The sequence below is a fragment of the Medicago sativa genome, chromosome 7 (genome assembly GCF_051527215.1).
Source record: "Medicago sativa cultivar Bolivia chromosome 7, Bolivia_mono, whole genome shotgun sequence".
Taxonomy (NCBI): Eukaryota; Viridiplantae; Streptophyta; class Magnoliopsida; order Fabales; family Fabaceae; genus Medicago; species Medicago sativa.
Genome location: NC_140755.1, coordinates 71,814,058 through 71,825,995, shown reverse-complemented (window position 1 = coordinate 71,825,995; position 11,938 = coordinate 71,814,058). Strand labels below are relative to the sequence as shown.

At 31.7% G+C, this 11,938-nt stretch overlaps 1 protein-coding gene and 1 pseudogene across 2 annotated transcripts; both read right to left on the bottom strand.

Annotated features, from left to right (window-relative positions):
• Window positions 1–1,690: 1,690 nt before the first annotated feature.
• On the bottom strand, window positions 1,691–4,236 carry LOC146908177 (septin and tuftelin-interacting protein 1 homolog 1 pseudogene; annotated as a pseudogene). The gene is made up of 2 exons (XR_015018993.1): window positions 4,180–4,236; window positions 1,691–4,087 (listed from the first exon to the last, which is right to left on the bottom strand). The product of XR_015018993.1 is annotated as a septin and tuftelin-interacting protein 1 homolog 1 pseudogene (transcript).
• Window positions 4,237–6,745: 2,509 nt separating this feature from the next.
• LOC146908176 (uncharacterized) lies at window positions 6,746–7,909 on the bottom strand. Its single transcript, XM_085729237.1, has one exon. The coding sequence runs from the start codon at window positions 7,907–7,909 to the stop codon at window positions 6,746–6,748; it is 1,164 nt and encodes a 387-aa protein (XP_085585363.1).
• Between the last annotated feature and the right edge of the window lie 4,029 nt (window positions 7,910–11,938).

Below are 11,938 nucleotides of genomic sequence, written 5' to 3'. Positions count from 1 at the left end.
AAAAGATAAACTTGTTTTTCTTCACAAAGAGGTACTGGTTCATATTTTGGTCCTCAATTTTTCTGCCTTTCATTGTTTGATTGTACCATGAAACATAAACTTCTTCAGGAAGAAGAGCTTGAGACATCTATCAAACTGAAGAGCTTTCTCAGTTTGAATTCCAATTCTCCCATTCCATGAGAACGCGAATCATTTGTTTCTAATAAGTGCTCCCACACTTCTGCGAGTAGTTTAATTATCCGGAGATATAGTGATACTCCAAAGAGTCAAATTTCAGAGTTGCTAATTCCTCCTTCAAACACCCGCATCATTAAGACCATCACGGGAAAAGGAAAGATTATTAGAACAGATGAGACACGATATTAGAAGCATACATGTTAAAATAAAATGACGAAACAACCAGTTTATAAGCTTGCAGGACATCTTAAATTTCAAGCTCTCAAACCAAATATAGACACCAAATAACTAGAATCCCTGTATCGTATATGCAATGTTAGCTTAGCACACAAAAATACATCTATAATACCGAAATTTTGTTGCTGTAAAAGCATATATTCGTGGGAACTTTTGTGTTAAAAATACATCTATACATTTCAGGGAACTTTGCGAGGATGTAGTTTGTAACTTCATAATCCTTTGTTTCGTTCCATCGTGATTTAGGATCCAAATGTTGGAATCAATCTCCTCATCGATATCAAAATTTGGAGTATCTCCTTGAACTAAAGGCAATTGTTAACATTTGAGGCAGAGTCACTTGTAGACCTGCTTTTCTCACACAGGTATACCAAAAGAGCATCCCTATCCATGACATCTCTAAAAGAATAATTCGATAGCGGAGCAAATATAAAAATGATTATAAGTGAGAAATAACAGTTAGGAACTGCTAAAAAAAGATTGCATTTAGTATAATGACTCTGTAAGACTAAGAAGCATACAATTGATAAACCAAAAACATTATGTCCAACGAAATGAGGAACAAAGGGATATGACCAATAATTTCCATACCGCCTATGGTTTGTAAAAGCTAACAATCTCTTTAATTTTGATGCCGGATCATTCCCTCTTTAACTTTATTTTTTTTCTTTCAATAGTTATACTAACAAAATGAAAATGACCAGATTCTTTTCATAGTAATGTAACAGACGAAAATTCAGAAGGAAAAAAACATAAAAACAGAATGATAAACAAACTGCTTCTGCATCAAGGGTATTAGTTTACCTACCACATTGTATTATTAGTCTATTTTGTTGTGTGTGTGCGCGCGCGCGCTAACATTGGGTACAATTTCCCAAATTTCCCTCGAAACTTATGTGATAGAGCAATGGAATGAAGATTAACAATGTCTGGTGTTCTGTGAATGGTTCTATTACAGAAGTATGTTTATTAATAAGCTTAGAAACTGGAAACTAAAATAAACTGTTTCAATTATAAGTTTTCCTTCTTCGTTTTAAGCATATATGTGCAAGAGGGATGCTTATATTGTTCTCTGACGGAATTTTCTGCTCTATTATCTGTGAAATTTGTCTTACTTTATTTACTAAGAAACAACGATTCTAACTGCAGCAGCAGGTATCATTGCATCAGAATTGCCCAATTTCTGGGAACAGTAAGCTTTAAATTAAACAGAAGAAGAATGGCATGCACAAGGATTGGCCAATGTATATGTTCCTTCCCTCGATCTCTAAATATATTCACATCCAAAACAGCAGTTAACATTAAGAAAAAAAAAAACGTTGACTTCATTTCGCCTGTATTATCTGCCTATAATTTTACAGCATGTTTGGATATTGAAACAAAACATAAGAAAACTACAATATCCTTTAGCCAGTAAATCAAGAGAAAATAACTGATACAAAAACCCTAAAGAAATTCAACGTCTTCTACTAGGGAATTTATTTTGCAACTCTAGCAATTGTTCGAGAGTTTCTAAAGACCATGTTTCTGCATTTTGGGCATAGACCTTTTGATTTAGAGAGTCGATTATTATGCTGACATTGCCAAACGCATATATTTCATGACCGTTGTGCATTCTACCAGATTTAGGTTTGAACAGTAAACCATGATCCTGAGCATAGGCTTCAATAAGTTCTTTCACGCTGATTTTATTCACACCATATGAATTGACAGCACCGCCCATGCCTGCAGAAGCATGTTGTTGAGCAGAGGCTGCTGCTTTCTGCAGAGTCTCAAATTTCCTCTGCTCACTTACCCTAATATAGCTAATATTCTCATTCAAACAAGGTTGCACCACCTCCATACCTTCAACAGCCTGATTCATCATACAAAGACCGCAATGGAGCTTGTATCGAATACTTTCATTTGCCAAAAGTTCTTTTGGAATAAGTTCTTTCCAGTCTAAATACCATTTTCTAACTTCACCGTAGTTAGGATTTGAGCACAACCAATGATACAAAACCGTAAGCCACTTGGTAAAGAAGATCTGCATTATATCAACCATCAGATGAATTGGAATAGCCGAAGCCCAGTTCATCACCCAATAAAATTGATCAAGATTCTGACTTCTCGGGTTCACTTGGAAGTCATCTCGCAAGACAACCTTCAGCTTTGGTACAATATATCGGTGCATAAGTTGTCGCCAACTATCAGAATCAAATAAAGCCTTCCAAGGGGACAATATAGCATATGCAGAACCATCACTTGGATGCCATGCGCCAAGAACATTACTCAATTTGTAACGAACCCTCTGGTAGATACCCTCCCTCTCCATCTTGTGCCCTAGCAGAGGTAGCCATGGATGCACCCATGTGTGGATAGGAATTGTCTCGCGATGTGGTTCCCAAGTATCTACAGCACTTAATAGTTTTGGCATGACTATGGTGTCTAATATAGTAGCAAGAACTGAAGAAGGAAGCAATTTTTCCCATGAATCCAAAAACCGTAGCATCGGCTCAGGATCCCGTGCATGCCAGGTATTGACACCAGATACTCTAACAGCTGGCAATACAACCTCTGAAACCAAGTGAACATACGGTGATGATATGTCCTGTATATCAAAACAATCATCTCCTAGAAGCAATGTCTTCCACTCTGATACCAACTCCAAACCATGAGATGGATTTCGAAGAGGATCCCACCCTTGGAACACTCTGTTAAAAAAAGGCAGAGCGTACGAGCAAGCAACGGATGCCAAGTTACACGACTTATAGTACTCAACATATCTTTTGTGCATGTGCCTAAAGTATTGAGCAAGGGAATCCAATGCTAATGCATTTTCTTCTCTGACTCGATCCAGCATACTCATTATATTCTCATAATTATCCAGCTGCTTATTCTGAAAAGCTGCCTCAGCTTCCAACTTCTCCTTTTCTCTTTTCAAGCTAAGTGTTACATCCCTCTCTTTCCGCAAATCTCTATCAATCACTCGGATGTCAGCCTCCGTCATCTGAACTACTAGTGCTACGTTATGCTGAAGTTCTGGCATCGGAACATCTTTTTCCTTCGCTTTCTCCTCAGCATTCAAATCAGACAAATTCGTATACACTCGTGTCTGCGGTCCCCTCATATCATAAATCTTCTGAACAACCTCGGCAGTTTCATCCACTTCCCGTTCTTTCTGCTTCTTCAACCGCTTTAACAATGCTTGTCTTTTCTTTCTTCCAACAATCGGCTGCACGCCTTCTCCCGGTTCACTCTTCTCCTCCGTCTCCAAATCAGGCAACGGAGTTATAGTCTCCTTCGAATTGTTAAATCCAAGACCAGAAAATCTATCCCTCAGTTTCGCCTCGATAGGATTCAAAATACCCTGCTCATTCTTCCCTAGACCACCTCCTTTATAACCCATTTTCTCCATCAGCTTCATTCCCATTCCGTTATAATGGTCGAATTTCCCAACATTCATTGATTCCTCCTGAGCTAGACCCTGCTCCTGCTTACTGTCATCAAATTTATCCTCATTAGGCATAAAAGTTCCGGTAGAAACGAAATTAACCGGTTTAGTGAGGTCTTGTATCTTCGAGGAATCGCAGTGTTTTCTCCGCTTTCTACAAGACGAATCGTTAAAGACCCCATAGAGAGCATCGTCTTTGGTGTGATCGTCATTCATCTTCCTAAAGGCTAGAAGAATAAACTGAAAATTCACACACCAGAGTAATGATATAAAAATCGATAATGAATATTGAAAGCGTACGGCGATATGGAAAAGTGAGAAAGGAAACGCACCGTGAAGAGCGACGGTAGTTGAAGCTAAACTAGGGTTGCGTGTGGTTTAATTTTTTGAGGGAGTTGTTAATTTTTTTCTATTATATTTCGTTTTAATTCACTATTAAAGTCTTAATTTTTTTTTAAACAAATTATCTTTTCCAATAATGAGATTCTTTATCTTTCTCTCGCATAACAAACAATTCTTTGTTTTTACTCACACTTTATCTCTTTTATTACAACAAACAATTTTTTTTTCTTAATAATTGTAAATAAAAATGATATTTTTCAACTTTACATTAATAAAAAAATAGGGTTAAATATGTTTTTGGTCCTTATAAATATGTCAACTTTTCGTTTTATTCCCTTGAAAATTTTTCTTCAACTTTTAGTCCCTATAAAATTTTCAATCACTACTTTTGGTCCCTATTTTTAATTTAATTTTTGTATTTTTTTAATGAAATTGTGCAGAAATGTGTAAAATATTCTATAAAAAATTTCCAAAGAAAATTAGAATTTTTTAACAAAACACAAATTAAATATGAATTTTTAATCGTTAAAAATATAAAAATTCATATTAAATTTATGTTTTGTTAAAAAATTCTAAATTTTTTTTGGAGTGATTCTTATAATATTTTGAATTTTTCTGGAAAATTTTATTAAAAAATATGAATTCTACATATGAGTTTACTTTAAAAGAGGGACCAAAAGTGAAGATTGAAAATTTTATAGGGATTAAAAGTTGAAGGAAAATTTTAGAGGGACTAAAACGAAAAGTTGACATATTTATAGGGACTAGAAACATATTTAACCCTAAAAAATATAACTATTTTCTTCAACTTTCCTCAAACATCTTTTATCAAAATTTAAGCTTAAATTATGACTTTAACAATATTAGATTCACATTGTGTGACATAAATTTGAATTAGATATTAATTATTCATTTGTCAGATTTAAATATTGGTATTGGCACATTATTAATAAACCAATAAATATTGGGTCTTGTTAACGAGTGCTTCGAGACACTCTTTAAGGATTCTAAAAAAAGAAATTATTTTATAAAAAAATCAAATATTTTTTATTTTCAATGCATTGATTACACATATTTTCATAAAAATATATCATTTAAAAGTCTTAAAGAATATTCTTTAAAAATTTTGTATTTAGAGAAGTCATGAGAATAACTTAGAGGGGTCATATAAAGAATTTATACTTTTCATGTGTCTATAACAAAATTTTGTTTGAAAAATACAAACTTTGTTAAAAAAAACAAATTTGAATTTTCTAAATACATAGCATTAGCTAGTTTTGTTAAAAAATAGTAAGTATGAGTAATTGAGAATGTGTATATTAACAAATTGTACCTTTAAAAGGTCAAAACAACAGCTAAGTAAAAACAAAAATCAAATATCAAATAACACTTAAAAACAAACGGAAAGAGTAACCGTTAAGTATGGATATCCGAGATGCGGTATGAATAAGTTTTAAGCTAAAAACTCATCTCATCTAGAGATAAAATCATGTCTGGTTTGGTTAAGTTTTGATTGCTAATTTAAAAAGAATAATCTTATAAGAAGAAAAAAAATCATCTTATCTAATTCAGTTTAATGCAATTAAATTTTAATTAGTTTTTATATATCCAAATTAAAAAATTATCATTTTTTAATAATGTTAATTAATATTATAAGAACATAGTAAAATAATAGATTTAACTAAATGACTTGGTCTTTCAAAAAAAAAAAAAAAACTAAATGACTTGGCTCAAGTGGTTAATGAACTCTCACTGGGACAAATTGATCGAAAGAACCCGGATTTGATTCCTTATGGGAACAATTCTTAACCAGACTTTACTTACGTTTTGGTCGAACTCTAGATTATTAGAACTTCTTTCCCCCCAAAGAACTAAGGGGTTAACACACACAGACAAAAAAAAAGTAAATAATAGATTTATCTTGACCAAATAATATATTAAAACTCTTGACCAAATATCAAAAAAGTAACATCTAATATATTAAAACTCTTGACCAAACTTCACTTATGTTCTGACCGAACTCCATATTATTAGAGCCAATTTCCCCCAAAGAACCATAATGGTTAACACAAAAGAAGGTAAAATATTAGATTTATCTAAAATATAACACATAATATATTGAGCAAAATACTTTTTTTTTCTCAATATATTATGTGTGTGACATAAGCAAAATACTCAGGTATTATGAGACGGATGGAGAATAAGAAAACACAACAAATTTGTACTCAATCTAAAATATTGGGAGTTAGTTTTGTTATATCCTACTACTACTTTGTTTCCCTTGTTTCCTTGTAGTAAAAAAATACTCTTAACATTTCATCAAAAATATCTAAACAGGAGTTTTCAATCTAATGCATAATTAACAATGTAGACCAGTACGTGCATAGGCATTTAAAGAGCTAGTTTTCACTAACAAGGCTAATAAATTAATCTTTTTTAACAATAGAAAAATAAACTTGTTTTTCTTTACAAAGAAGAACTAGTTCATATTTTGGTCCTCCATACCTTTGACTGGACAAACATTTTCAAACAAGCATTCTAAGCTAATACAAACCTTCAATGTTGTCCCCTCACATCATAAATCTTTTGAACAACCTCAGACTCTTGTTCTTTCTGGCTAGCCAACAGACCTTCGGCAGTTACAGACTGCTTCTTCAACTGCTTTAACAATGCATGTCTTTTCTTTCTTCCAACAATAGGCTGCACGCCTTCTCCCGGTTCACCCTTCTTCTCCGTCTCCAAAACGGGCAAAGGAGTTATAGTCTCATTCGATTTGTTAAACCCAAGACCAGAATATTTACCCCTCAGTTTCGCCTCGATAGGATTCAAAATACCCTGCTCATTCTTCCCAAGACCACCTCCTTTATAACCCATTTTCTCCATCAGTTTCATTCCCATTCCCTTCGAGTAACTCTCGGATTTCCCAACATCCAATGATCCCTCCTGACCTAGACCCTGCTCCTGCTTATTGTCATCAAATTTATCCTCATTAGGCATGAAAGTTCCGGCAGAAACAAAATTCACCGGTTTAGTAAGGTCTTGTATCTTCAAGGAATCGTCGTGTTTTTTTCCGGTAGAAACAAAATTTACCCGTTTAGTAAGGTCTTGTATCTTCGAGGAATTGTCGTGTTTTTTTCCAGTAGAAACAAAATTTACCCGATTAGTAAGGTCTTGTATCTTCGAGGAATCGTCGTGTTTTTTTCCGGTAGAAACAAAATTTACCCTTTTAGTAAGGTCTTGTATCTTCGAGGAATCGTCGTGTTTTGTTCCGGTAGAGACAGAATTTACCCGTTTAGTAAGGTCTTGTATCTTCGAGGAATTGTCGTGTTTTTTTCCGGTAGAAACAAAATTTACCCGTTTAGTAAGGTCTTGTATCTTCGAGGAATTCTCGTGTTTTTTTCCGTTAGAAACAAAATTTACTCGATTAGTAAGGTCTTGTATTTTCGAGGAATCGTCGTGTTGTTTTCCGGTAGAAACAAAATTTACCCTTTTAGCAAGGTCTTGTATCTTCGAGGAATTGTCGTGTTTTTTTCCGGTAGAAACAAAATTTACCCGTTGTATCTTCGAGGAATCGTCGTGTTTTTTTCCGGTAAAAACAAAATTTACCCGTTCAGTAAGGTCTTGTATCTTTGAGGAATCGTCGTGTTTTCTTCGCTTTCTACAAGACGAATCTGTAAACACTCCATATAGAGCGTTATATATGCTGTGGTCGTCATTCATCTTCTAAAGGCTAAAGAATAAACTGAAAATTCACACACCAGAGTAATGTTAAAAAAAAAAACGATTGTATTGATACAAAAACGTGTTGCACAAGAAAAGGGATCAAAGTGATAAAAATCAATAATATGATAATGAATATTGAAAGTGTACGGCGATATGGAAAAGTGAGAAACGAGACTCACTGTGAAGAGCGACGGTAGCTGAAGCTTAAACTAGGGTTGCGAGATGGTTTAATATTTTGAGGGAGTTATCTATTATATGTCGTTTTAATCCACAATTAGATTCTCTATTTTTTTTTCGTATAACAAACAATATTTGTTTACTTCTCTCAAAAAAAAAAAAAAACAATATTTGTTTACTAAATTGTAAAGAAAAATAATATTTTTCAACTTTACATTAATGAAAATATAACTATATGTTCTTCAACTTTCTTCAAACTCTTTTGATCAAAATTTAAGCTTGAACTATGACTTTAACAATACTAGATTCAGATTGTTTTACATGGATTTGAATATTGATATTATTCATTTGTCGGATTTAAACATTGGTGTTGAAACAACATTAATAGACCAATAAATATTTGATTTAGAGGAGTTAGACGAGGATAACTTATAAAAGAGGTCATATATAGAATTTATACGTTTCATGTGTCCATTATAATAGGTAACAAATATTTGTTTAATAAAAACAAACTTCGTTTAACAAAACAAATTTGAATTTTCAAATACATAGCATTAAATTAAGGGGAAAATTACATCAACCTCCCCTAAAGTTTATGCAAATGTAAGAAACACCCCCTCTATTTTTTCACTATGCACAAACCTCCCTTATTATTTGATAAATCATGTGAGAGACCCCCTTTGCCTAACACCGTTAATTGACTGCCATTATACTTTTTCTCAATGTAAAGAGGTATGATCTTGGCTCCTAAGAACGGTTGTGTTGTTGTTCCTTTTCTGCATTCCTATTTCCGTTGGTTCCTTAGAAAACTAACAAAAGGAAAATTTGAATTGTTATTCGACTTGAATTGAACAGATTGTTGTGTTCTTTCAATTGTTGAGTAATTAATTTGCTTAACAGTGACTGCCCTTAGGTTTAAGATCTTATATAAATCATCTACATATTTCAATGGGTTAATTAAGTTTTTAGTCCCTATAAATATTCAGAATTTTGTTTTTAGTCCCTACAAAATAAAATCGCACTTTTTAGTCCCTATAAAATTTTCCATCAACATTTTTAGTCCCTATAAAATTTTTCCATCAGCATTTTAGTCCCTGTAAAAAAATTCCATAAACATTTTTGGTCCCTAAAATGCTTAAGGAAAATGTCACAGGGACTAAAAAGTGTGATTTTATTTTGTAGGGACTAAAAACAAAACTGTAAATATTTATAGGGACTAAAAACTTAATTAACCCTATTTCAATCAAGTATTATTTGAATATCCTTTTATTCAAATCTACCAATATCAGCTTAACGGGAAATACTTCAGTGACTTAGAAATGGTGCCATTGGTGCCATAGCAGAGATCCTGGCCGTTGATGTGTGTGGGTCCGCGTGGGGATGTGTGTGTGATGTGTGTGTGTGGTGGAGTTGGAATTGGATGGTGCCATTGGTGCCATTAATGGCACCAAAGTGGAACCCCAGCTTAACAGGGTTGCGAATCTTGCAAGAATTACTGGTTTGTCTATTAATTTTTGAGTAAATAGGCAATTTCCCCCCCGAAATTGCAAGGTTTGTCAAATACCCCTCTGTAGTTAACGAAACATCAATTACCCCCCGTGAAATTGCATAACGTTAATCAATTTACCCCCTCCGTCAATTTTTCTGTTAACTGTTTACGGTTATGATCAATTACCCCCCTGAAATTTTACACTTATGTGCAAAATGCACCCTGAACTTGAAAAATTAAAAAAAATCTGGAAAAATATTAAAAAAAGTTAAAAAATTCTGGAAAAATGAAAAATCAATAAAAAAAATTGAAAAAAATATTAAAAAATTCTGGAAAATTGAAAAATTAATAAAAATGAAAAAACGGAAAAAATTAAAAAAAACAGGAAAAATTAATAAAAATAAAAAAATCTGAAAAAATTTAAAAATTCTAGAAAAATTAAAAAAAATCTGAACAAATTAATAAAAATAAAAAATGATTAAAAAAATAAAATAATCTAATAAAATGAAAAATAATGAAAAAATTCTGGAAAATAAAAAATATTCTGATTAGTATATATGTCGAAATTTCGAAATTCTGGAAAAAATGTATTTTTCGAAATTCCAAAATTTTGATTAGTATATATGTCGAGCTTAGGTTTTTTCAGTGTATTTTTTCCCTTATTCTCGGTTTATAAATACACAAAAAGTTTCCGGTTTATAAATACACAAAAATTCCCGGAAAAAAAACTAATGAAAATTTCGAAAAATACATAAAAAACCTAAGCTCGGTTTATAAATACACATATTTTTTCCCTTATTCTCGGTTTATAAATACACAAAAAATTCCCGGAAAATGTTTGAGAAATACTAATGAAAATTTCAAAAATTTTGAAAAATTTCTTTTTTCTAGAATTTCGTTTTTATTTTCGAAAATTTAAAATTTCATTAAAATTTATTTTCCATAATTTTTATTTTCGAGAATTTCCAGAATTTTTATTTTCCAGAATTTCATTAAAATTTAAAATTTCGAAAATTTCATTTTTCCAGAATTTTAATTTTTTTAGAAATTTTGAAATTTTATTTTTTTCCATAATTTTTTAATTTTTTTTATTTTTTTCATTATTTTTCATTTTATTAGATTATTTTATTTTTATTAATTTTTCTAGATTTTTTAAATTTTTTCAGATTTTTTTTATTTTTATTAATTTTTCCAGATTTTTTTCATTTTTATTAATTTTTCAATTTTCCAGAATTTTTTAATATTTTTTTTCAATTTTTTTTATTGATTTTTCATTTTTCCAGAATTTTTTAATTTTTTTTAATTTTTCAAGTTCAGGGGGCATTTTGCACATAAGTGTAAAATTTCAGGGGGGTAATTGATCATAACCGTAAACAGTTAACAGAAAAATTGACGGAGGGGGTAAATTGATTAACGTTACGCAATTTCAGGGGGGTAATTGATGTTTCGTTAACTACAGGGGGTATTTGATAAACCTTGCAATTTCGGGGGGGGAAATTGCCTATTTACTCATTAATTTTTTGAATTGCAGTGACCTGAGATGTTATGCTCCAACTCAATTTAGCAATTGATGTGAATGGTAGTGTGGATTCGGTTGTTTCAGTTGATTGATTTGAGAGGATTAAAGATTGGTTTTTTGAGAAAAAGGATGAAAGATTGCTTTTGATGACCTGGTTCCATATACTCGAGTGTTTATTGATTCACTTCCTTTGGGTTTTCCATTCGAAGAGTGAGGAATACCATTTCCAGAACAACATGTTTAACCATTTCTCTCTAACGGAAGTTGGATGGTTCTTACAGTAAGGGAGGTGAATGATTTTTCGGAAAATAGAGGGGGTGTTTGTTGTATTTACATTAACCTCAGGGGAGGTCAATATAATTATCCCTTAAATTAGTTTTAAACACAATGCATAATACATATCAATTAGTTTTATTGAGATTTGAGAGAAAACTTAATAAAACTTTCTCTCAATAAAACTAATTAATGCTATGTATTTGATTATTTTAAAAAATTAATAAAAAAATTAATTTTATTATTTTAGTCTACAAGTCAACAAATTATTTTGATTATTTTAATAAAAAACAAAAAGCATCAATCAAAAGCACAATTCAAAGTCAAGAATCGAATTATTCCACTCAAGAATCGAACTCATTCTCCCGAATAGTTCATCCTAATTTTAAAAAGCTACAATTCATCTGAATATTTGAGCATATTTTAAAGATGAAAGAGTGTACATGATATTTTAAGGGAAAACCTGCTTATATTTTTGTTAAAAAAAATATACATCAAGAAAACTACAGAAAATGTAACAAATTTGTATTGAATGTAAAATTTCGGGAGTTAGTTTTGTTATATCTTA

Bases quoted from the DNA above. Each gene is read 5' to 3' on its own strand.
- LOC146908176 (XM_085729237.1), bottom strand. From the start codon at position 7,909: ATGAATGACGACCACAGCATATATAACGCTCTATATGGAGTGTTTACA.